The sequence below is a fragment of the Coccidioides posadasii genome, chromosome 4, assembly GCF_018416015.2.
Source record: "Coccidioides posadasii str. Silveira chromosome 4, complete sequence".
Classification (NCBI taxonomy): Eukaryota; Fungi; Ascomycota; class Eurotiomycetes; order Onygenales; family Onygenaceae; genus Coccidioides; species Coccidioides posadasii.
The window spans coordinates 2,923,404-2,947,724 of NC_089410.1; the positions used below are offsets into that span (position 1 = coordinate 2,923,404).

Below are 24,321 nucleotides of genomic sequence, written 5' to 3' on the forward strand. Positions count from 1 at the left end.
TCGGACTTGAGGGAAAATGAAACCTCAAAAGGAATGCAATTCGGGACCGTATATCACATAAACCAGGAAAGTCAAATGTTTTACGAGGTCCTAAAGGAGCTTCATTGCTGCTTCACGGTCGTCCTACTCAAGACACCGGCGGTATCACCATCAATGATATCAGGATGGGGCAGGGATATAAATCACGTGAGGATCCATGATGATCGTAGCTCGGAAGAATAAATCACCGATGGCGCCAAGACTCACATCAACCCACTAAGCGAGGCCGCACCACGTCTGGAAATTTGTCGAACTGCACCTCCCTCACACCTCGACCGCAAGATAATCATCGAAAGCGCGACAAAATGACGAAGCGCACAAAGAGTATGTTCACGCTCTTACATTTCCGGGAAGCGCATGATGGCTAATTTGATGATCTACAGAGGTCGGCGTTACCGGTAAATATGGTACCAGGTATGATTCGATTTGCACACCTCCAAACCCGCGAAGACTCCTCCGACGCTTGTGCAGTGAATGATGAAATGAGGGAAAATTTGGAATTGAATTGGGATCACTGACCTGGTTGATTTTCGCTCCATAGATATGGTGCCTCCCTGCGTAAGCAGGTGAAGAAGATGGAAATCTCGCAACACGCCAGATACATCTGCACATTCTGCGGCAAGAACACCGTTAAGAGAAAGGCCGTTGGAATCTGGGAGTGCCGTTCCTGCAAGAAGACTATCGCCGGAGGTGCCTGGACTGTCGCGTAAGTTATATCCCATCAGATGATTGAACTTCAGCCTAGAACTTTTTTGGAAATTTTGGGGCTTTACACAAAAACCGTCGGGGTGAATCGAGGAGCCGTGCTGATACTCCTTCCTTTTACCGCAGAACCCCTGCTGCCGTTGCCACACGATCAACCATCCGTCGTCTTCGTGAAATTGCGGAAGTCTAAATGGGGATATGGCGTTACTGTCTTCTTATGTCTTGTTTGAATTGTCGCATTGAATAATGAATGATGGGGCATTGTCGATAGCTCGAGCAACCTCTTGCGGCTGAGGCTCGCCGATTAGACAACAGAAATACCATTACCTTATGACCCCATCCCCGTTCCGCGATTGCACTTGCAGCCTTCAGTATTTCGTACACATTTTCTCCGTTTATTGGACCGGACATCAAGCAGCCGGTAGGTAGGACAGAAACCGCGTTCGCACCGAAATTTCTTGATGGTCGAAGAGTTTCCCGCAACGTCTGGTTGAGTCATCCGTCAAGCAAACCCAGGCCCGGATTTCCGACGACCTGCAGACGAGAAATAGCCACCCAACAGCCCCCTTTTTGTGGATTCCGGGCTGGTATTTCTGCGAGGCCGGGCGCTGCGGTTTTCTCCCCACCCTCTCCCCCTCCCCTCCCCAGTATGCGCAGCCATGCAACATGTGTCAACGGGGCCAGAAGCCTATTTGTAGAGCGCCAATCACACTGGCGAATCGGCGTTATCCTCTCCAACCTGAAATCGGCTTTGCAGGCCTGTTCTCGTGGTTTGATAGGCTGATCCCAGCTGAGCTAATGCTGTCACCATTTGCTGTCACGTTATCCGTGTCTATTCCGTTTCGCGCCTAGCGTCGCGGATTAGCTCAGGTTCAAAAGGCGATCCACGTCCCCCACAACCCCAAGGTTATTTCTCTACTTCACTCTACATCCGTCCTCATTTTCTTAATTAGATCTTCATGCCGCCAAAGAATCTTCTATCGTGTAATCTTGACACTCATCGCATCAACAATGTCCGATACCTGCATTGTGTGCTTAGGAGACCTTGGCGAAGGCGCCAGCGATCCCACTCTCGCCGTCGATTCGCTGCCAAGACCTACCAGCGGTGATGGTATTGCTGAAGATGTCACCGCTCTCTTGTCCCAGACCCCCGACCGAGAATCCCAATATATTGCCCACTTGATCCCCTGTGGCCACAACCTTCATAATGAATGCTTGAAGCCCTGGGTAGAGAGAGCAAACAGCTGTCCAATCTGCAGACAAAAATTCAACGTTGTCGAGCTCGCTGAGCACCTTGGAGGTGAGGCTACCACCCTCTAAAAGGATAATCGCAGTTCCCCTTGAATACCCCGATATGCTAACTGCGCTTCTCATAGGCTCTGTCATCTCATCATATGCGGTCGAAGACCGAGTGCAGGTGGCGGAGATTGATCCGACGTTGATCATTGACGATCTTGTCGACGATTCAGACTCCCAGCCGTGTCCGATATGCGGGGATGACGATAATGAAGATTTGTTACTGCTGTGCGATGGATGCGATACAGCGTCCCATACGTATTGCGTCGGCCTGGACTCCGTTCCATCTGGGCCCTGGTTCTGTTGCCACTGTGAAGGCCACCGGCCACTTCAGTCTGAGCCCTCTCGGCCTCGGAACCGATCTTCACGCCGTACACGCGCCGATGTGAGAAGAACCCGCACTCGCAACCAGATTCAAGCCCTGCACTGGGCGAGAGTCTGGCAGTCGGTTTGGGATCATCTTAATCTTGATCTGGACTTTCCCTTTGACGACGAACAAGCTGCGGACCGAATTATTCAGCAGCGTCGGCGTGAAGCAGCCAACAGAAGAGAATTTCGCACTTGGGAAAGACGATTCAGGCAGCCTGGGCGGACTCCCACAACTACTCGTTTTAGAACAAATGCTTCAGATTTGCTTGAAATAGGTCGAGGGTGGCCATCCAGACCAAGGCAACGGGTGGAAACTCCTGAGCCCGAGTCAATTGATGAAATCAGAGCATGGAACGCATTTGAAAGAGCACGAGAAATCCAAGAAGTTCCTAACTCCAACCGGCGAAAGCGGAAATCCCCTACCGCTTCTCCCGCCGAACCCGAACAACCCCAACCTGAGCGCAGATTAAAACGACCTCGGACCCGAAGACCAGAGGAATTAGCAGAGCTCTTAGAGCGTGGAGAATCTTCCAGAGCGGCAAGGCCTGTCAACTCTGCTGGAAGTCCGTCTACAGAGTCTGGGCCAACATTTTTGCAATCACTTTTGAAAGAAGTCGAGGATTCATCCGGCCCTCACCGCATTAATGGCACGCTTCCTAACGCAAACATCCCTGGCCAGTGTGTGGACTCAACCTCACCTGGGCCATCGTCTCCTGCGTTATCACCAGCTTCTTCGAACCGCTCCTCCCCTCATCCATCATCCTACACCAGTCCTCAACTTACCAACGGTCCAACTACTCCTATCTCATCTACGTCTGACGCAGCGCTTTCCTCACCTGAATTTTCTCCCTCATGCTCTCCAGCACACGATGCTGCTGGGGTAGATCAAACTCGCCTTTCCCGTCAGCTGAGACGGCTCCAACCAAGAAGAGACAACAATGATTCCTCGTCACCATCACGCCTCCGGTCGATAGAATCCTCTCCCACACGCTCCGAACTTTCACTCCATGTTAAGTCCGATCTGCAAAAGATCGTTCGGGCCGCTTTGAAGCCCCATTATCGCAAGCACCTCGTCACGAAAGAAGAATATACTGAAATAAACAAGCGGATATCTCGTATGTTGTACGAATTTGCCGCATCCAAAGAGTCTGGAGACCCCATGGATGCGGAGAGCAAGGCAAGGTGGGCTCATATTGCCAACAACGAGGTGATGAAAGCTGTACAAAGAATCCAAGAACTAAAATCCAACGAAGCAAGCGATAGCAGCGGTGCCGCTTCATCTTGATGGGGTTATCCCATGTTGCAATATACCATGTATTATCATGTTTTTCTACGATGATCCTGTCATAATGCGCTGTCTGCATAGCATGGTGTTCTCTGGTTACAGCGTGGCATATTGCGCGGCTATAAATTTGATTTCAGGCGCCATATGGGTGGTTGGGCATAAAAGGATTTAGTCCACGGCTAGGAGGAAAGGACCCTTGCGTTGTTATTTGTTCTTTCTTCACTGGAAATATCGCTGTTACTCTACATTATCATCCCCGGCCTATAATCAATTTGAATGGTTCCAACCATTAACTTCCAACCTATTTGCAGCGTCCCTGTAGTGAATAGATCTTTTTGATCTCAGCTAAACACTTCGCTACATAGAATTTCGAAAACCCTACGTGGAAGGTATCCAGGGTTGATGGGAATGGGACCATCAAAATCCTCTACTAAGGTGGATGGGAGAACGCGTGTTCCAGTTTTACCCCAGCCGATGGCCGTTCGAGGGGGTGAATACTATAATAAGTATGGAAGGGGATCCTTTTTCTTCAAACTTGAAAGAAGCACACCACTCGTCATCCGTCTACCAGGCCCCGGCTGCTTTGTTAGGCGCCTGACAAGACACTATATCTCTCTGGTTGGCCACACTGATTCGACGTGGATGATCGGATGAGGGGATTAAGGTTGGCGAGAGTGGCAGATTGCAAGAGTGATCAGCATCAAGCATACTGCTCTCTCAGAAAAAACGTGCCGCAGCCATGCAGATCCAAAATGTTCGTGGCTAACAGTGGGCAAGGCGTTTGTTAACTAGTTTGCTTTGTTTGCACCCACTCCGCACTCCGCATTTGCCGGGGGCCAAGCAAGAAGCTTGATTCCAGCCGTCGATTCGTCTGCTAACAAGGATGCCGAAGCCCATAACGTTATGCTTCGATTCCATCACTCGTGCCACCACTTTCCTGCGGCCCTTGTCGCCAATCGATGCGTATTCCTGCTGGCATGGCCCGGTGCCGTTCCATCCGCTTAGCGCTCGTGAGGCGTCTGGGCAGGTGTCGAACCACGATGCCCAGTGGTAACCTCGGCTTGATGAAGCAATAACGGGGTTGAAGCGATTGTTCGCCCAAGGCTATTATCAATCAGCTCGTTTTAAAAAAAATAGCAATGGCTCTGCTATTGGCTCTACCAAATAATGATCGATGTCATTATTGGTTAGTGATCTCAATTATATCATGCCGTTTTGGATTCGGCTTTAGTACTTTTTGTCCCGGCCTTCAGATAATTATTTATCGTTGTGAAAGTGCTGCAATTGCTTTCTCTTCTTTCTGCTATCTTTTTGGGACTTATTTAACCCCATCATGCCGATTATCGCGATTGCTCAATTGTATTAGGACTACGAATTTTGACGTAGGCCACGTTTCCCTCTTCAACGCCGTTGGAACTCCAAGACGCTCGGCGAGTCAAGCTTTTCTGTATGCCTGTTAAACCTTCTCTGTCAAAGCATATGTCAGGATGGATGCTGAGAAGCATCCACCATCGGAGCCGCCGCTTGAATCTGGTTCTACAACGCCACTTCAACACGTCTCCGGCCGTACTCCTCGCAGCGCAACTTCAGACGATAGCATAGGCAGTGATGCCACCGAAACTGAAGGCGGAATTCCGCAGGAACTTCCGTCATTGAAAACTCCCAAACACATTCAATACAACACAGATCTCGAGAAGGGCCCGGGCGGCTCTCAGTCTGAAAATTTACAGGCGGCCGTTCAACATGTAGACTCAAATCTGGTGGACTGGGACGGACCGTCAGACCCGGAGAACCCCATGAATTGGGGCCTCGCGAAGAAATGGTACATAACCATGATGATGTCGGCAATGACGTTTTGCATCACGTTTTCCAGCAGTGTGTTCAGTCAGGCAACTGCTGTCACAGCGAAGGTTTATGGCGTTTCGACAGAAGTAACCACATTGGCAACGAGCTTTGTTGTTTTGGTGAGTCTTGTGGACCGACATCTCCGGCTAGGATATCAATTTACCGCTAACATGCTTTGAAAGGGATTCGCACTTGGCCCGCTGGTATTCGGGCCGCTCTCTGAGCTGTACGGTCGCCCAAGACCTCTTTTTGTTGGGTTTATTATCTCTGCAATATTCCAGATTCCTGTAGCTGTTGCTCAGAATATAGAGACGATATTGATATGCCGGTTTTTTATTGGAATGTTTGGCTCTGCAGCCATGGCGATTGTGGGCGGAGTTCTCGTGGATCTATGGGATCCCGTTAGTCGAGGAATAGCTGGCGCTACATTTGCCTCGTCTACGTTTATTGGTCCGATAGCAGGACCTATTGTTGGCGGGTTTATTGTCCATTCGCACCTTGGATGGCGCTGGACCGCCTGGATCACGCTCATCTTAAAAGCCGTCATAGGCTGCATTTGTGTGCTCACGATACCTGAAACCTTCGGCCCATTGTTATTGCAGCGCCGCGCTGCTCGTCTTCGAAAGGAGACTGGCAACCCGGCCCTTCGCACGGCCCTCGATGACGCCCGCCCCACGATGCAAGACATCTTTTCAAAATACTTTAGTCGTCCGTTGAAAATGCTCGTACTGGAACCCATCCTCCTGCTAATCACTCTCTATCTTGCGATCACATATGGAATCCTTTACCTCTTCTTCTTCGCCTACCCAATCTCGTTCCAAGAAGTTCGTGGCTGGAAACACCCTGGCGTCGCTGCGCTACCGTTCATAGGACTCTTCATTGGGATCCTCGCTGGCTGTATGTTTGTCGTTTACTTCACGAGAACACGCTTCGCGCGTAAGATGCGAGAAGCAGGATCCGTTGTGCCCGAAGAGCGTCTCCCGCCAATGATCGCGGCCGCCTTTATTCTTCCTGCAGGCCTCTTCTGGTTCTCATGGACCTCCTCTCCTACAATTTCCTGGATTCCGCAAGTGATTTCTGGGATACCCACTGGCTTCGGAATAATCGTTATCTTCTTACAGGGGCTCAATTATCTTACGGATATATATATGATGTTCACGAATTCTGCGTTTGCGGCCAACACGCTTGTTCGGAGCGGGTTCGGCGCCGCGTTCCCGCTGTTTGCGGCGCAGATGTTCCATAAGCTAGGTGTCCGGTGGGCAGGCAGTCTTTTGGGGTTTTTGACCGTGGCCATGATTCCGGTGCCGATGCTGTTTTATGTGTACGGGAATAAAATCAGGGCGATGAGTCGGTTCAGCCCAAAGTTATAGAACGAAGTACATAATAGCATAGTTCATAATATATCGCATTGAATCACAAGCATTGCAGCATACACTGAAGCTCCCCTTTTTCCTGGTTCGCTGATCGTTGAGGAGGATATCTGTGTTATGTAATCAAGCCCGTGTGGTTAGTTAATTATCTCCACGTGACAGTATGGGCAGCTAAGCCCGATCTGGCAGAAAGTGGATACCTTGGCCACGCTGCGACGCGTGAGGGGAGATTAGCTCAGCGCCAGGTCGCGCTTCAGTCGAGAAAATAACAGATTCGCAGGCCGTTGTGAGGCTTCCGTGACGGTTTTTGCTCCGTCACATAACGCTTGAAACTCCAGGCTGCAGGCCCACCTGTCAGAGCTCGAGTCGATCCGCCAGCTTTTCTCAACGCATACGCACGTTCAGTGGATGGCACTCAGCTTCAACACGCTGAATCCTAAAGGGCAACGCGGTTTTGGAATTGGCCCCGTGGTGGATGCTGCGATTGAGCAAGGGTAGGGCTGCGAATTAAAGATGCCGTCGCGCAATCGGCAAGCGCATTCATCCGCAACAGAGGCAGTGGAGGAGGAACAGACCGGTCTTCGTCGACTCCGCTTCAACGAGCCGATCTCATGGCGGGCAGGCAGACAGATTCTCGTGGCGGATTTGCTTCGGCGACTGGAATCTCTCGCTGCTGAGCTGCGGGAGCTCGACCAGGAAGATACGGATAGAGATTCGTTGACAAAGGTCTCACAGGACCTGGCGAGCGGACATCTTCTCGGACACAGAGATAAAGGCGTCAGAGCCTGGACAGCATGCTGTGTGGTGGACATATTGCGCTTATGCGCGCCGGATGCGCCGTTCACTGCGAACCAATTGAAAGTAGGACTCTTCTCCCGACATAGGTCAAGTTATCAGGAGGCGTTCCCAGCTGATGAATGCCTTGTGGAAAAAAATAGGATATTTTCACCATGATCGTCACTTCTATATTACCCGCTCTTGCAAATCCGTCCAATGCCTATAATGACCAGCATGTCTACGTTCTATCATCGCTAGCCGAGGTCAAAAGCATCATTTTGTTGACCGACCTTGATGCGCCTGATACGTTGATCCTCCCGCTCTTCTCGTCTTGCTTCGATATCGTCTCTGGATCGTCGAAGGCTTCCACTGGTGAACCTTTAGCGAAGAACGTGGAGTACGACATGATACGGCTTCTAGTGCCCGTTATTGATGAAGCATCCAGCCTTGCCCCAGAAGTGGTGGATGCGATTATTGCCCAATTTCTTCGTGTCGATCCACGACTTCTGGATGGTTCCGGAAATTCCAAAAGTAAAAAAGATGCCGTGGTTGATACGAAGCAGGCAACCTTATTGATGAAGGATTATCCTCCGGCATATAATATGGCAAAGGCGATATGCAACGCATGTCCTGAAAAGATGACGAGCTATGTTAGTCAATATTTCAATAACGTTATTATCGATGCGTCGGAATCAACGTCCAATGGACACTCAAAGCGCCATCGTCATATTGATCTTGGCGATTCCGACGAGGAGGGAGAAAATGTTAAAGAATTAGACAAGGCACATCGGTTGATACGGGAATTATGGCGTGCTTGTCCAGATGTTTTGCAAAACGTGATACCCCAGCTGGAAGCAGAGCTTTCTGCGGAGTCGATGTCCCTTCGATTGCTTGCGACACGGACAATCGGCGATCTAGCTTCTGGTATCGGCGTGGCAGGACCGCCTCCGCCTGCGTCCATGGATCCAGCTGCATACCCTCCAACGTCACTTAATAGCGAATCTGGATCTGAAATTTCGACTTCCTCGAATGCATTATTAACGCCTTTGTCTCCCAGGCCTTTTTCGCAAGCCCATTCTGCCGCATATGAAAGCTTCCTAACCCGACGACATGATAAGTCCGCATCAGTGCGTGCTGCCTGGGCCACTGCGATTGGGCGGATTTTACTCACTTCTGCCGGTGGCTCGGGTTTGAGCGATGACGAGGAGAAAGACTTGATGGAAGGGCTTAAAAGGATGCTAGTAGACGCCGACGAGAAGGTTAGGATTGCAGCTGTGAAAGTTCTTGGAACTTTCTCCTTCCCCAACGTGATCAGAAAGCTTGGTATAGACGGCGGGCTCTCGGAATCGGACTCCCTTCTCTCCACTTTGGCCGAACGGGTGAAAGATCGAAAACATGCGGTTCGTCAACATGCTATGACCATTCTCGGAACAATGTGGGCCGTAGCCGCGGGGGAGATTGAGGTGAATAATGAGCTGGTTGTCCCCATCCTCAAAGACGCTCCGTCAAGGATACTCGAAGCTTATTACACTAATATCAATGAAGTCCACGTTCTTCTTGATCACGTCATATTCGAAATCTTACTTCCCCTGACCTATCCTCCGCTTAAAATGAAACGCTCGAAAACCGAGTCAAGCCAGTCGCGAAAAGCAAAATCCGCCGAAGAAGAGCAAATTGACCCAGAGGCCATACGTGTCCGCCGAATCTTGACCTTGGCGAAGAATTTAGACGAAAAGGCGAAGACAGTACTCTTTGCTCTTCAAGGTCGACAATTGAATATGAGGACCTTTGTGAGCTTCTATCTACAAGCCTGCGAGGAATATAATGTGAGCTTTACCCTTTTCTTAACCGACGTTGATCAGTGCTCACTAGCTCTACGTAGGGAGGCGTGATGGATAGCAACGAAGATGCGATTAAGACCAGGTTGACGAAGGTTATTGATTCTTTATCGAAGACTTTCCCTGACTCCTCGCTTGTATCGGCCGATCTGTGGAAATTTGCAAAAATGCATGATCGCCGCAGTTATCAGCTTATACGTTTTGCCATGGCTGCTACATCGGACTACCGAACTGTGACCAAAGCCATTAGAGAGCTAACAAGTCGTATCCAATCAAACACCTCGGCCACTTCATCCATGCTTGGAAACCTTCTTCCGTTGGTCTATCGGAGTAGCTCCTTGATCTTCAACCGAAGCCATGTACCCGCCACGATGAAAATATCGAGAACTGACGAGTTGGGATTGGGAAATATAGCACACGAGATGTTACGAGAGATTTCGTCACATAATCCGGAGGTGCTTGAAGCACATGTACAGGAAATGTGCAAAGATTTAGAATCCCATGCTCCTACAGCTAATCTCCCAGACGACCCAGGTGTGGAGGAGATCCTAAAAGCTTGTGCGGGGTTCGCGAAGAAACTCCCGAATAAGCTACCAAAGGAACGAAAGTTCTTAACTGCACTGTCAAACTATGCGTTATACAGCTCATATCCTCACGCGGCTAAAAATGCGGTTACGATTCTCATGGCCGCTGCGGAGAGGAAGGAGATGTACGCTAGGGATCTGATCAAAAAAAGTATCCACGGATGTTCATACGGCTCTGAACACTTCCTTACCAAACTTGCTACGATCTCACAGCTAAACCTCCTTGTCCCACGAGAAGTTGATGAAGAAGGGGATACGGTCCTCGATATTGCGACCAAGCAGATCCTGCTCGCTAACCTTAATCCTGAACCGGATTCGGAATATGCATGGTCTGCCACGATGGATGAAGAGACCTCAGCGAAAGAATGGGCGCTCAAAATCCTTGTGAACCGGATCCGGTCAAAAGAAATCTCCGAAGAAGATGAAAGCCACTTTCGGGAATATGCCCAACCTGTATATACTATTCTCCACACCCTCATTGCGAACTGGGGTGAGCTCTCTAAAGCGAGAGATACCCCTGTGTCTCAGAAGTCAAGGCTTCGCCTTCTGGCTGCGAAATCTGTTCTTAAATTATGCGCAGCTCGCCCCCTGTGCGATCGGATGCTTACTGCCGCCCATTTTAACTCGCTTGCCCTAGTTGCCATGGATCCCCTGTTAGAAGTGAGATCTGAATTTATATCCCAGCTGAAAAAGAAACTGGTGCAACCACCGCATCTTTCTCCTCGTTGGTATACTATCACATTTTTACTAGCGTTTGAGCCAGTTACCAGCTTGTATGATAGCACCTTGACCTGGCTCCGGTCCCGCACTGCATTCTTCTCTCGACAAGTCCAAGGCAAATCTTCAGAACAGCAGACACTAATGGAGTCTCTCTTTGCACGCCTCCTGTCTCTCCTTGCCCATCATCCTGATTATCCGCCTGAGGACTCCGATGAGTCGACTAAAGCTAAGGACTTACTCGATTTCACACGCTATATCCTATTTTACCTTACTGCAGTTGCAAACGAAAACAATCTTTCTTTAATTTTCCACATTGCCCAACGCGTGAAGCAGACGCGAGATGCAATATCGGAGACTGAGTCGGATGTGATATCCACCAGACTTCATACGTTGTCCGATCTTTCACAAGCCACAATACGCGGCTTTGCAGAGGTATATTCCCAACAGCACAAGATTGGCGGCAGCAGCGGAAGTGGAGCTGCAAATATCCTACAGACTTATCCAGGCAAGATGAGACTTCCCGGTTCTTTATTTACTACACTCAGCAGCCATCGCGAGGCTCAGGAGATCGCCACGAAAAATTTCCTGCCGCAAGAAGTCGACGAGCGCTTAGATAAGAAAGTTCGAGATTTTATGAGGCCTAAAACGCACGCAGGCAGAAAACGGAAAGTTGAGCTAGGACATGGCGACAAAAGCCGCGACGAAGCAATGGGATCTGCTAAGAAGCCACGCAGGGAGAAAAGTATCCGGAGAAAGTCATCTTCTGGAACAGCCGGAGCTAAGCCTACCAAACGGAGAAAAGCAGATGAAGATGATTGGGAGAGTGACGGCGGAGAGACTCGCAAGAAATATTCCGGTTCCTCTGTTTCTGCTGCTCGACGACGAAGTGGTCGCGGATTAACGAAGACGGATATCAATTATGCCGAAGAAGATAGTGATGAGGCTGATAAGGAGATGGAAAAATGGAATACAAGCCATGGTCGGAAGGAAAAGGTGGAAAATAACTATGACTCTCCCGATTCAGATGATGAAGAGCAGCTGTCCGAGCTTTCTTCCAACAATAGCGATAAGGGAACACCGCCATCAGACGAGGAGCCCGGCGAAGACGCTGATATGAGCGGCGTCGAGAAGTCATCTACACCGCCTCCCCAGGCTCGAAGAAGCTCCAGGTCTAAAATTTCGCTGTCCCCCGTCGTCCCAAAAGCCGGGAGGGGCAGGCCACCAAAGTCAAGACCGAAGGAAGTGGAAGAAAATTCAGCGAAGAAAACTACAGGGGGTAGAGTGACACGTCGAGGTCGTTGAAGCGTGATAATTTCCTATATAATCCACCGTTGACTATATACGTGGTAGCTTCCTGGCAGCAAAGCCTTGTGTTTCCCTTTTCTACGTGTTCCACCCCGAAACTATTTCCGATGTATATGTGCCTTATTTCCCAGTGATTCTCATCTTCACTTTGATTTTAGGGTCGATTTTTCACTACGAGTGAGTAGTTATGCGACTTGAACAGTCTCCCTTCCGTCGACTAGCTAGTCAGTTCTGAGGTTCTTCAAGTGCAAATCTAGCGGTTCATGTATGATGTTAGCAGCCTTTACAGATTAAATATGACCCTGTGTTTTCCCTATGCCTACGATGCGCGAAGCTTGTGGGAAGATTCGAGTTAGCCAACGGTGGGTTCTGAGAGCATGCAAGTAAATATTGCCTGTGCTGCAATTCAATTCTTTCAGGGCAGGTTAATCTTCATCGGTATAGCGGGTCATGAAGGGACCAGCGCTTCAAACATAGACTTGCAACATTCCGTCCACGCTCAAACACGGACGAATAACTGTTTGATGATTCTCAGGGCAATATCACCGGAATGAAACAACTGGTGGAACGCATTCTCAATGTGTGTTTGGAGGAAGTCCCCTGGTCGTGAAGGGTACAGGAATGCTGGAGCCAGACGGTTCGTATTCTGCTCCTTGTGGATAGTTATTTGCACAAAGTAGTCTTTATAATATCCAATAAAATTCAAATGGAAATATTTGGTTGTCATTGCTGAAAAAATGTCTATTCAATCCAAGAGATGCTCGCTTTCATGAACACAGGTATATACATACCAATCTATACCCTCCCCCAAAACTCCATAATGTACCCTATCAGGCTTGAAACTCTGATGTACCCAATGAACAAAAATTCCGAGTCGCGTTTATAACTGGGAAAATGATCACAGGAATGTAATATAAAGCGTTGTTTAAAGCCTCCAGGGCTAGGGAGTCAACTTTGACCTCCCTGCTTCGTCTTGTTATTTCCCTTGCACCATGTTCCGATGGCCCTGTCCTTCTCTATCTTTGATGCCTAAGGTATGTAATAAGGATGGGTATTCGAGCCTATACCATTCGTCGCATTGGGGAGACAAGAGTGATCGTCAGAAGTTCGACATCGGGAAATGACCACCTTCTATCGTCATAACCAGGTGCCAATAGCTATAATAAGCGCGGATCATTCGATGTGTTGTTCTGTCATATGTTCCCGTTCCATATTCTCCAAAGCTTGAGTCAGTCCTTCAATCATCTTCTTCGCCGCCGCCTCATGGCTAGCCAGACTGTTCCGTCTTGAAGGCGGTGCCCAGGTACCCATGGGCGACAGCTCTGACACCATTGACCTGGGCCTGTCCGACATGGCGGCGGGAATCGAATACGCAGCCAGCCTTTTCAAATGCTCCTCATCGAAAGGGCCACGGTACTTTGAGCGCGGTACCTCGTGGGGCTTGTATAGCTCGATAATGGGATTCCCGTCCTTTCCTACCCTCGGCTTCACTTTGACCGTCTTGACTCCCGCCAGAACTACAGTTGTAGCCTTGGGTTTGGAAGGATGGGGACACGAAGACGGGGAGTTGGAGTTGGAGGAGCCGGAGGTTGTTCGGGAGAAGACCCGTTTCATCTTTTCGCGGATCGGCATCGTTGCCCGCCGAATAGCTAGATTGGAAAGTATCTTGTTATATATTAAAGAAATCTTAAGAAAGAAGAAAGCAGGGGCGGATCTGCCGATCAGCCGTGCAAAAGAAGGCCGCAAAAGCGGTAGTGTACCCGACACAAGCGATAGTTGATTGCAGAGGTTAATACCAAGCGGAAAGACGACGAGCATCCAGGGAATCGTCGCATCTCTCCCCAGAACGTATGAGATTAGCCAGGTATCCCCGTAAAGAAAGAGAAGGCGGGAGAATCTTCCAATTCAGCCGCGCCTGGGACGGGAAAAGGAGCAAGAAGACAAGGTCATTGGAAAGGGAAAAACTAAGGGATGTTGAGGTGACCATCCCAACTGTCTTACCTTGGGAGGCAACAGTTCATTGGGACCTTTCGCCGTCTTTTCCGGGGAAAGCCCATGGCCCGCCGTTGCGTCTCCCACCCTTTTTAACGCAGTAAAACCTTGTACTCTACACCGAATCATATCTCTCGCATAGGGCGGAATGCAACCTGGCTTGACTCCATGGTTACAGAGGTGAGAAAGGGAGCGGCTTAGCACCCTCCGACCCAAGAAGCACGGACTCAAGAAAAATAGCGAGCTTTTTTGTGGTTTTGGAGGGATATATATCACCTGGGTAATGAGGCGGAAAGTGACTAAAGTGCGCCGTCGAAAGTAACACCCGCGTCCAAGAGACCCAAGTGATATCTGTCATTTGTCGACCTCAAATGCCTCATTAGAAGTCGCACACGAAGATCATGGGCCAAATATCACAGCGAAGCTCTAATACTGCGCCATCTCGACGGCTGATCGAGAACATTGTTGGAGAAATTGAAGAAAACTGAAGTCGAATGTGTTCACTTTTTTTTTTTCCCAAAATATTTGGCAAATGCCTTTTCATTGCCGCTCGGTCTCCGCAAACCCAAAATCAAAACCAAAATCTAATCATACAAAGGGCCCAGAAAGGACATGGCATATCATCATCATTCACAGCCACCAAGCTCAAATCCGAAAAAAAAAAACCGAACAAACCCATCCTTCAAATTAATATCCCGTATGCTCCAGATGGATAAAGTAGGGGGCGCGAGGAGTAGAGAAGTAGGATCAAACCTATACAAGACCGGGAATCGTTACACTCCGGGTCCTTGGACTTCGACCATTGTGTGAGAGCGGGGAGCGCAAGCGCATACCCATCCCTGCCACGCAGCTTCTCTTGCGAGATGGGTGACGACGAAAGACGGGTACAACAACTTTGCTCGCCAACAACGCCCACATCAACGAAACGAAATGCAGAGGGAAAGGGAGGGGGCAGGAGGGTGAAGGAGCGGGAAGAAGGGAAGCGGACGACCGAACAGGCGAAAAAATAAAACAAAATAAAATCAAAAAAGCAACCAGAACAGGATGCCAATAGGCAGACAAAACGGTAGACAGCGGGCAAAAGCCCGTACAAAATCCCAGCGCCGTCTATACCTTTTTTTTTTTGTGTGCAAACAACCGTAAAACAATCATAATCCTGTAGTAAACCCAAGCAAAACCGCTTTCAAAGAAAAAAAAAAGGGATAAACAAAACCCAAGCTCGACCCAATGCACCGACCGCCATGCAAAAAAAAAAAAAAAAAGGGAAAAAAGGAAAAAAAAAAGGAAGAAAGAGAGAAAGGAAAGGGAAGGAAAAAAGAGAGAAAACCAAAGAAAATCCAAATCCTTTTGAAACCGAAATATATTTTGAATCGTTTTGCTGTCACCGACAAACCCAATCCCGGCGAGAACCAAGTCCTGGGACCACAACTGCCCCTGATCAGTTGTGGATTTGCCGTCTAGCAAAACGAGCAACCAAATCAGCCAAAGCCGCTAACCCGCGCGCACCGCTCATTCAGCACGTCAAACGGTATGATTCGAGGACGTCAAGTAGTTACGATCGCGGCACTCGAAAACAGACCAGACGACAGAATATGAACTTCGATTCTTCGCGACCATGTAGATGTAACTATCGACCAGCTCGACATCATACGGAGAGAATTGATAGTCGGACAAGTATGCGCAAGCATCTGACAACTGAGTTATTGATCCCGCCAATTGACCTCCCTCTTGGTTAGGTCCGTAGCTAAAGCTCCGGAGAGGGGAATTAGTTGGTAACATCAGTCGACGAAGTCGCAGCCAGTTCACAGAGGCGCTGGCTGATCAGACCTTGGAGAGATTGAAGGAGGTCAACCTCACTTGTCGCGTTGCGGATCGTCTCCGGCGAGTCCGCAACAAGCTGAGACACCAGCTGCCCTACCCGGCTAGAAGCTGGTTGAGGTTCTGCCATTACCAGAAGGGCCATGGCACCCTCGCGCTCTTCGGGACGAAGATTGGCCAACACAGAATCTGCATTGGCAACCTCGCTCGAGGATCCGGGTGTCCCCCCAGCGGGGACCAGTAGGGCCCGGGCTTGTTCCTCGGCTGCCTTCATGGCTTTGAGCGCTTTGTCCTCAGCGTATTCCCGTTTGACATGCTGAATGAAATTTTGGATGAGGCCGCGCTCGCTCACCCGGTAACTCTTTCCATAAAACTCTTGTTCATGGAAATTGTCGATCTCGTAGCTTGGCGGGAGAAGCTCAAGATCCTCATGCTCATGGTGGCGGCGGCGTCGACGAAGTCGAACACCACCGAGTGCGTGGAGCATGTTGTCCAGGTGGTTGGGACACTTCCAGTAATGCCGTGGATTGCTGCTCCCGCTGAATTGCAGGGGGGGATGTGTGTAATTCTCATCCAGGCAGTCGAGATGCCAGTACAGGGAGCAATGATCGCACTTCATGATTTGTCGCTCACCGTCCAGGTTGGCTCGGTGGCATTTCGCGCAGAAAATTAGCTTCCCTTTGGCATCCCGCTCGACAAAGACCTCGGGGCGGCGCTCCTCCTTTTGCTTAGGATTGAGCTCGCTGACTCCCTCAGTCACTGTCGGTGGAAGTCTCTCCTCCCGAAGAAGTTGGTACGATCCGTCTGGTGCGGTGTGTACCTCTGCGAACTCCTCGCGGATCTCGGTCGGCACCTCGTAGCGTGCGCGGGGAATGGATCCCATCGCCGCTTCAAACACCGCCCCAGGACCCTTTTCTTCGCAGGTGGTGCAGAACCACCGACCTGCCGGCGGGAAATTGGCATCCAGAGGCGGGTTGAGGCAGCCGAAATGGAATGAATCCACGCACCCGTCACAACACAAGAGGTTGCCTGTACCGTTGCACACACGGCAGAAATCGATGTTATCGACCTCTTCCGCATGCGCACGCGATCTGCGAGTTTCATCAGACCCCACAGAAATGACATCGTCGTCCTCAGGGAGACGCACAACCCGCCGGGGAGGCTGAGGCTGTGGTACAATTTGAGTCCGGACGTCGCTTTCGCGGACATGATATCCGGGGAACTCCTCCTTCAGAAGCTTACTCTTCTTGGCTGCAAGTGCCACAAGCTCAGGATCTTCGGGTCTTCTCTTGCGGCCGCGGCCGCTGAGAACGGGAGCCACCCCGGAACCTGTTGATGCAGCCTGTTCCGACCCCACATTCTCGGATTCGGCGGCTTGCGCCACCTCCTCTGATACTGGAACCGGAACATCAGCTGGCTCTGAACTTGCAGCGGCCAAGGCTTCAGCCTCCAAAGACTTGGCGGTCGAGAGTGAAGATGTTGAATCTTCACGTCCCAGAGCGGCGGCGGCGGTGGTGGCGGCGGGTTTTTCGGCTTTAGCTTTCTTGACGGCATCCCGCAGTGCAGTTTGAAACACGGACATGTTGTCGGTAGTTGGCTCGGCGACAACATTGTCCATGATCTTCAAGAGAAATGGATCTGTGCCTGAGGCATCCAGCATCCAACGAAGTCCCTCCGCGACTTTGGTGTCCTGAGACGCCTCAGCTCGCGAGATAGCTGACCCGAGGACTTCGTTAAATCTCTCTCGGCTGCATTTGAGATCGACCGGGATGGACGGCGCCGTCGATGAATTGACTGGCTCAGCACCGTTGGTGTCAAGATTGCTGCCGGATGCCGAACGAGTCTGTCGGGCATCATGCTCATTATCTCCGGTAATATTTTCATCGGCTTGGTGGGTGGGTGTGTCTTCTGGTGTCGTTGATTCTTGAGCAGATGTGGAAGCAGCTGTCGACTCGTTGATAGCCTGCTCGACGGCTTCAGCGGCTTTGGCTGATTTGGTTGTGTTGGTAGATTTCTTCGATTTCTTTCTCGACCATCTCGACTTCGCAACTCGGCCTCGCTTTGACTTGGGTTTCTTCTTTGGAGCAGGTTTTGGGGCTGGCTTCGGGGTACTGACGGGTTCTTCATCCTCGAGCAGTTTTGCAATTTTGAGGTTGGAGCGTGTGGGACGGGCACCAAGTGCGAATTGACTCTGGAAGATGCCACCACGCTGCCATCCAGCGTCCACAAAGCTAGGTCTCAGCTTGGCCTCTGGAGGTTCTTTCCAGGTTGACTTTGGCAAGTACCAGTTATTTTCCTGGCAGGGAGGTCCGTTTCGTTCATGGAGGGGAGGGATTATAATGTTGCGAAGGGCAGGCTGCTGGGGCGCGGCATCCTGGGAGGCTTGCTGCTGTGTAGATTCTTGATCGGCCTGTGAAGGGCCAACTCTGGTCTTTCTCTGCCTCTGCCGTGTTGGCTCTTCGGAGTCAACGGGGACACTTGTGTTTGCGCCTGTTTTACGCTGTTTTTTAGGACGGGAGTTCTCGGAGCCGGCAGCAGTAGTATTGTTTTGCGGCGCATCGAGAGAGGTTGAAGGGCGAGAGGATCCTTGAGTAGCAGCACGAGTGCGAGATCGAAGTTGAGGAGCCATTGCGATTGAACGAAGCTCTTCTGCAGCTTGCGATATTTAATCTGCGCGCAGTTAGCTCAGGGCACTCAAATAGAACGATGCAGAGGCACTTACTAAAAGTAAAATCACAAGCTGACAATGGACACACCACGCGTTGTTGTCGTGAGAACGATTGGGCCGCGTGTGGTTGTGGCCGTTGGCGGGAGTTGAGAAGTTTTGAAAGGGAGAAAATGAAGATGGCGGATTTGAGGGAGCTTTGGGGTCAAACTCCTCGCCGGAAAAAGGGACTGTCCACAAACACACCGAGTCGACCGCACAACGGGAAGTTTAAAGAAAAAAAAAATCGCTGCTTTGACTTGAAAGTCGTAGAATCGATCGGTTTTGACGCGGAAATGCGTTTTGATTATACAGATACTCGGATTTTCGAGAATCTGTTGGAAAAAAGGATGCAGAACGAGTGGTTCAGGGGCTGTGAGATCGAGAAGTGAATGAAGGAGAATGACGCGAGTGAAGTAGGCAAAAATTAGCTTAAACGATTCTTCTTGTGCAGGAGATATTCTCTACGCAGAGAGATCGCGCGAGGTTGATGGTGGAGTGTGAGGATTTGGAGGTAAAGATCGATGAAGATGAAGTGATGATGAGCCAAACTGCGTGCCACTTGGGTCAGGAGTGACGCGAGTAGAAAAGAGTGAGAAGACGCCGAAACGATCCCTCGTCACTGAAAAAAATAATCTTTAAGTAGAGAGATGGAAGTGAATTTAAAGGTAGAATGTGAGAAGTTAGAGGTAAGGATCGATGAATATAAAGACGTAATGAGCCGAAGAGGAGTTTACTTGTGTCAGGAGTGACAAATAATAAAGAAGAGTGAGAATGCGGCGAGACGATTCTTGACGAGCCGGAAATGGTCTCTATGAAGAGAGATGAAGTGAATATGAAGGTAGAAAAGTGACGAGAATCGATGAAGATGAAGGAGTGGAAGGCGTCGAAGAGAGAGTTGTTAGTAAGAGAACTTGATAGCAAAGCAGAGTAGATGAACCGTGATGGATAAACGCTTTTGAAGCAGTAGATTTGAGCGTGATGAAGCTATTTGTGCGATGTGAAAGCGTGGAGGGAGGAAAGGTGGAAAGGAAGAAAGAGAGAGAGAGGGGGGGGGGGAGCAGAGAGGAAGGGAGGTTTTATATCGCCAGGAGGAGTCTCCAGATCAACCAGCAGAGATTTCGGTTGCTAGGCGGGAAGGACAAAGAAACATAAACAGTCTCGCGGAGAGCTCCGTGGCATCGGGTTGCAAGTGAGAGCTGGACGCGCTGAATTTGTATGGCGTCTGCTCACTTGGGACTTCTAGGCATCTGTTGAACCCCCCAAAACAGGCGGAGACTCCCGGCCATCCTCTCTGCCTTCGAGGGCTTTGTGTTCCTTTCACGGCTCCCAACTGGCCCTGATCTCTCGAGTGAAAGTCTATCTACCGTTTCCCGATGTCCTGGTGCTAGCATTTTAATCGAAGGGACGGGGTATTGCTAGAGAAGACCTGGCCAGGCAAGGCGCACAATCATATTCATTTGCTCGAGTAAGGCACGTAGCTATTTAACAGTGTCTCCTGATCCGCAGCTATCCATCCAAGTCCTGCCATCAAGGTACAGATCGCTGTAGAACCATTTTGAAAATCAAGAGAGTCCCAAGTAGACAGATCCCTAAGCGAACAGACACCAGGTCACCACACAGTACCGAGTCCAGCTGCCACAGAACGGAAACATCCTGAAAAAAAAAGAAAAAAAAAAAATGAAAAAGGGGAAAAGGTAGAGTTGAGTGCGTTTACTCCTCCTCGCTCGAAGACTCTTCAGCATCTTCGGCCTGCTTCTTAGCGGGCTTCTTCTTCTTCTTCTTGTTTTTGCCTTTGGCGCCTGTGGATTTGGCAAGGGGTTTCTCGAGGATCTTCAGGATTTCTTCATCTGTAATCTTCTTGTCGGATTCGACCTTGGAGAGGTCGAGTGGAGGAGGGGCGGCCAGCCGGGTCATGCCGTTTTTGAGAATGGCTAAAAAGTTGAAAAGGTCAGGGGAAAATCCACAAAGACAAAGAGTCACATCCAGCTGCGGGCTTCATTCTGACAGCGGTGTTTCGCACAGGGATACGGGGTCACATACCAACAGTCGTGAGCAGTCGAGAAACCGGAGCACCGTCGGCCTCTCCAGCGGGATCGTACTGGCGAACAACTCCACCACGGACACACTCGACCACACCGACCTTGCCGGCCTTCTCATCGTCAAGCTGACGGAGACTGAACGGGAAGGTACCGAACTTCCTGACAATCTCAGATAGAGTCTGTCTGGAGCTTGGTCGCTTCAGGATATAAGTGGTGGTGGTACGACGATGCAGCGTGGCTCTGTGCTCGAGGGTCTTGACTTTGCCAGATCCAAGACTGAGTCCAACCTCAACGCCCCACACTTCGGGGACCTCGGGGCTCCCCTCTCCCTTCACGCCTGCACCGGGTGCAACGATGATCTTCTTCTTTCCCTCGATTTCATTGTGCTCAAAGAGCCAAGTGGTGGTGTTCTCGACCACGTTGCAGTCATAGCTCTTCGCCACTTTCTCTAGCAGAGTGGAGATCTTTGCTTGAGTGGGGGGCTTTTCAGCTGCGGCTTTCTTCTTTTCTTCCTCTGTGCCAGTCGCCAAAAGGCCCGGAGGGACCATGAGTCTGAGAAGAAGCTCATTAGCGTAGTAGGTAGCTAAGAGCAAGTCTGCCTCACGGCCGGTGATCTTCTCCTTGGGACCACTGGCGGATGGGACGATGATGGTATCACAAACAATGGTTCCAAAACCATCGATTTGGGCGCCCAGTTGGATCTTCACAACCTCGCCCTCTTTCAATGTTGTCGCAGCTTCCTCCGCATCGGACGCCAAGGGAGTATATGGTGTCACATACGAACTCGGAGAAACCGTAGTTGGGTGGGAGATACCTGAGATAGGATATTATTACAGGACCACGACGAAAAGAAGCAGGGTTAGATGACGGTATGAATGTCTGGAGAGCTGCAAACCGTGGCAGAACCAGGCGAGCCGTACGGACCTTTCGGGACCTTTTTGCCCTTGTAGACCTTGCTCACTTCCTCATCCAGGAGCTTATCACCCTTCTCGCACAGCTCCAGGATCTTTGCGCCCTCAACGCACCATCCTGTATTCAGTGTCAGCTTTGCATCCGGCTTGAGTCAGAGGTCCCATCGCGTCTTATCCCTCAACGTGTACACGACTGTGACTAGGGAGGATCCGGGGATGGAGAAGACGGCACCTGTGACGGCCTCGAGGACTTTGTGAGAGATCTGGGCGGCAGTCTTGTACTTGGTTAGGGTGTCGGGGTTGTTAAGGGTGTAATCTATCGCGATTTTCGGTCAGCTTTTCTGGTCGACTCAAGAGCACACGACAACGTCCCCTCTGCTTGGACCCATAGCAAAGGTTCGAACGGCGGGGATATATAGTGGCAGCCCAGAAAATTAAAGCAAAGGAACGACAGCAAAGAAGGCGGCTGCCAAACCCACGAATGTCGGACAAAGCAATGTGCTCGATTTAATTTTTTGACTACGGCCACGAGACGGAGCAGAACTCACCAACTTCAGCTGATTCGGCCATTTTGGATCTTCAGGTGGTGAGCGATGGCGGACGTTTTTCGCCAAAGCTGCAGCAGCGAGAGCAATAAATCCCAATTGAAGTGTTTGGCGGAACCACGGTGTGGACGTGAGTCGTGTGAGCTTTTTTCAAAGGCCTAGGGGACGTCAGGCCGGGTTGTTGGTCAACTTAGGTGGGGTGGAGGGGAATATTAAGCGGTTGCAGGTTGATGGTGGGATTTCCCGTGTGGATTCGCGCCCGGCCTCTGGGATGCTGCGAATGACGTACCGGCCGCCGCGCCCGCACCCAGAGACACCAGCTGGCGCGCAAGCCCCGACAGCTGCGAGCAACAGCGAGCTACAGAGTAACACCGCATCGATATTCGATGTCCAAGGTAAGTTCTGCTTGAGGTCTCTCGGTATGTATTCCTCTGTACGCTGGGCCGCAGGCTCGCTTTGTCGCGTGCGGCTTTGGTCCACACCGCGCATGAAGACCATCACATGATGCCTGATCAACAAATGCAGGGAAGCGAGACGACGGCTGCCATGAGAATAAGATAGACCGCATCGCCTGCTGCAAGGTCAGGGGCAGAGAGAGATAGGCTCGATAGCGACTCTACCAACTGCCTGCCCATCGCCTCTTTGTGATTTCTCTCGTTCCAACCCGCATCAGAGAGGAAGCTTGATTTGCTACTTTGTGAGAAACAAGGAAACCCAATCATGCAGCTAGACTGCCCGCTGTCTATCCGTATACTTACCCATAACATTCGCTATGCAACTTCGCGTCCATTCAAGGGCGAGAAGCCCTGGCCAGAACGAAAGCATCTAGTCCTGAATGAGCTTATCTTCCATACAAGGCACAACGCGGAGAGTTTCATCTGTCTGCAGGAAGTGCTCCGCGTCCAGCTCGAGGACGTCCTGTCCGGCCTGAATTCCCATGGGGACACATGGGCGTACATTGGAGTAGGCAGGGACGACGGAAAGCAAGCCGGTGAATATTCCCCGATATTCTATCGCCCTGATGTTTGGAAGCTGGAGACCTGGGAGACGGTCTGGCTCTCCGAGACCCCTGAGGTGCCCTCGAAAGGCTGGGATGCAGCCTCGATCCGCATCGTAACCGTCGGAGTGTTCAGACATCGGGCTAGTCGAAAGACGGTGCTTGCAATGACTACGCATCTCGATGACCAGGGGTCCGGGTCAAGATATGAATCTGCTAAGCTCATTCTGCGGACAATTGACGGGTACCTTCACAAATTCAAAGACCGCATCTCGGGCCTTTTCCTCGCGGGAGACTTCAACAGCGAGGTCAACCAAGAAGCATACCAGGTCTTTATCGATCCAACTTCTCCTCTAGTCGACGCCCGAGACCAGATCAAGCCTGACGAGCGCTATGGTAATGAAATCACCTACACGGGGTTTGGATACGAGGGAGAACGGGAAACCCGCATTGATTACATCCTTGTCGGACCCAAAACGGAGCAAGGTTTCCCGTGGACGGTGAAGCAATATGGTGTGTTGCCTAACAAATTCGACGATGGTGTATTCAGCTCCGACCATCGTGCAGTCGTTGCAGATGGCCTTGTGGATTGTTAAACGTCGTGATTCACTCCAAGCCGCTTCTTTTCCCCTTTCAAGGTCAATGTCAATATGTACCACGTGACTGAAGTGGAGTTTTCCATTTCTCCAGGCTGGCTGCGAATATATTATATGACCGCCCGTCTTTTGGTTGACCGATGTGGAAGTGCTCTGATAGCTTTAGTTTATACTGGAGATGATAGAATATTTTCCCATGATGTACTCTATATTAGCTGCTCCACACCCTATACTCCATACTCTGCATATCAGCAGCTCGACAGCCCGAATTCGCTTCGACAAATCCACGTGATTGTGACAGTGGATGAGTCAGCACTGCCTGCCTCTCTTCTGCTGTGTTCGCTGCTTGGGCGAAGAAGCGAAAAGGCGAGTGACGGATGATCGGAAGCTGAGCTGTCCATCAAGCAAGACATAGCTGCTAGCCATACCCTTGGAAGCGACTTCTCCCGGGAATTTTGATGCCTTGTTATTATTATTAAGCCTAGCCCCTATCCCATCCAGCAAAGCGAGACGCGTTAATCGCCGACAATCTCCTCATTTTTGCCGCCACGCGTTAATATTCTGTTTGGACCCAGCCGAGTAG

General features: G+C 50.4%; 9 protein-coding genes across 9 annotated transcripts; 6 read left to right on the top strand and 3 right to left on the bottom strand.

Moving 5' to 3' along the window:
- Positions 1-75: 75 nt before the first annotated feature.
- On the top strand, positions 76-1,088 carry RPL43 (60S ribosomal protein eL43; the record flags this gene model as incomplete). Its single annotated transcript, XM_003067300.2, has 5 exons — positions 76-186; positions 261-363; positions 423-453; positions 581-745; positions 871-1,088. The coding sequence occupies 5 exons, from the start codon at positions 76-78 to the stop codon at positions 932-934; spliced, it is 474 nt and encodes a 157-aa protein (XP_003067346.2). The 3' UTR covers positions 935-1,088.
- Positions 1,089-1,702: 614 nt separating this feature from the next.
- Positions 1,703-3,986, top strand: D8B26_007813 (uncharacterized protein). Its single transcript, XM_066125647.1, has one exon. It carries the CDS (start codon positions 2,099-2,101, stop codon positions 3,692-3,694), a length of 1,596 nt encoding a protein of 531 aa, XP_065981731.1. The 5' UTR covers positions 1,703-2,098; the 3' UTR covers positions 3,695-3,986.
- A 1,195-nt stretch (positions 3,987-5,181) lies between these two features.
- D8B26_007814 (uncharacterized protein) lies at positions 5,182-6,909 on the top strand (the record flags this gene model as incomplete). The annotated part of the gene is made up of 2 exons (XM_003067302.2): positions 5,182-5,658; positions 5,722-6,909. The coding sequence occupies 2 exons, from the start codon at positions 5,182-5,184 to the stop codon at positions 6,907-6,909; spliced, it is 1,665 nt and encodes a 554-aa protein (XP_003067348.2).
- A 340-nt stretch (positions 6,910-7,249) lies between these two features.
- Positions 7,250-12,447, top strand: D8B26_007815 (uncharacterized protein). The gene is made up of 3 exons (XM_003067303.2): positions 7,250-7,770; positions 7,848-9,512; positions 9,569-12,447. The coding sequence occupies exons 1-3, from the start codon at positions 7,423-7,425 to the stop codon at positions 12,128-12,130; spliced, it is 4,575 nt and encodes a 1,524-aa protein (XP_003067349.2). The 5' UTR covers positions 7,250-7,422; the 3' UTR covers positions 12,131-12,447.
- Positions 12,448-12,845: 398 nt separating this feature from the next.
- D8B26_007816 (uncharacterized protein) lies at positions 12,846-14,235 on the bottom strand. The gene is made up of 2 exons (XM_066125648.1): positions 14,135-14,235; positions 12,846-13,970 (listed from the first exon to the last, which is right to left on the bottom strand). The coding sequence occupies exons 1-2, from the start codon at positions 14,188-14,190 to the stop codon at positions 13,307-13,309; spliced, it is 720 nt and encodes a 239-aa protein (XP_065981732.1). The 5' UTR covers positions 14,191-14,235; the 3' UTR covers positions 12,846-13,306.
- A 1,655-nt stretch (positions 14,236-15,890) lies between these two features.
- D8B26_007817 (uncharacterized protein) lies at positions 15,891-18,572 on the bottom strand (the record flags this gene model as incomplete). The annotated part of the gene is made up of 1 exon (XM_003067305.2): positions 15,891-18,572. One exon carries the CDS (start codon positions 18,570-18,572, stop codon positions 15,891-15,893), a length of 2,682 nt encoding a protein of 893 aa, XP_003067351.2.
- Positions 18,573-20,064: 1,492 nt separating this feature from the next.
- CDB4 (Curved DNA-binding protein (42 kDa protein)) lies at positions 20,065-22,329 on the bottom strand. The gene is made up of 5 exons (XM_003067306.2): positions 22,149-22,329; positions 21,833-21,916; positions 21,614-21,718; positions 20,691-21,503; positions 20,065-20,581 (listed from the first exon to the last, which is right to left on the bottom strand). Exons 1-5 carry the CDS (start codon positions 22,168-22,170, stop codon positions 20,361-20,363), a joined length of 1,245 nt encoding a protein of 414 aa, XP_003067352.1. The 5' UTR covers positions 22,171-22,329; the 3' UTR covers positions 20,065-20,360.
- Positions 22,330-22,865: 536 nt separating this feature from the next.
- Positions 22,866-23,738, top strand: D8B26_007819 (uncharacterized protein; the record flags this gene model as incomplete). The annotated part of the gene is made up of 1 exon (XM_003067307.2): positions 22,866-23,738. The coding sequence occupies one exon, from the start codon at positions 22,866-22,868 to the stop codon at positions 23,736-23,738; it is 873 nt and encodes a 290-aa protein (XP_003067353.2).
- A 54-nt stretch (positions 23,739-23,792) lies between these two features.
- On the top strand, positions 23,793-24,119 carry D8B26_007820 (uncharacterized protein; the record flags this gene model as incomplete). The annotated part of the gene is made up of 1 exon (XM_066125649.1): positions 23,793-24,119. One exon carries the CDS (start codon positions 23,793-23,795, stop codon positions 24,117-24,119), a length of 327 nt encoding a protein of 108 aa, XP_065981733.1.
- Positions 24,120-24,321: the final 202 nt, after the last annotated feature.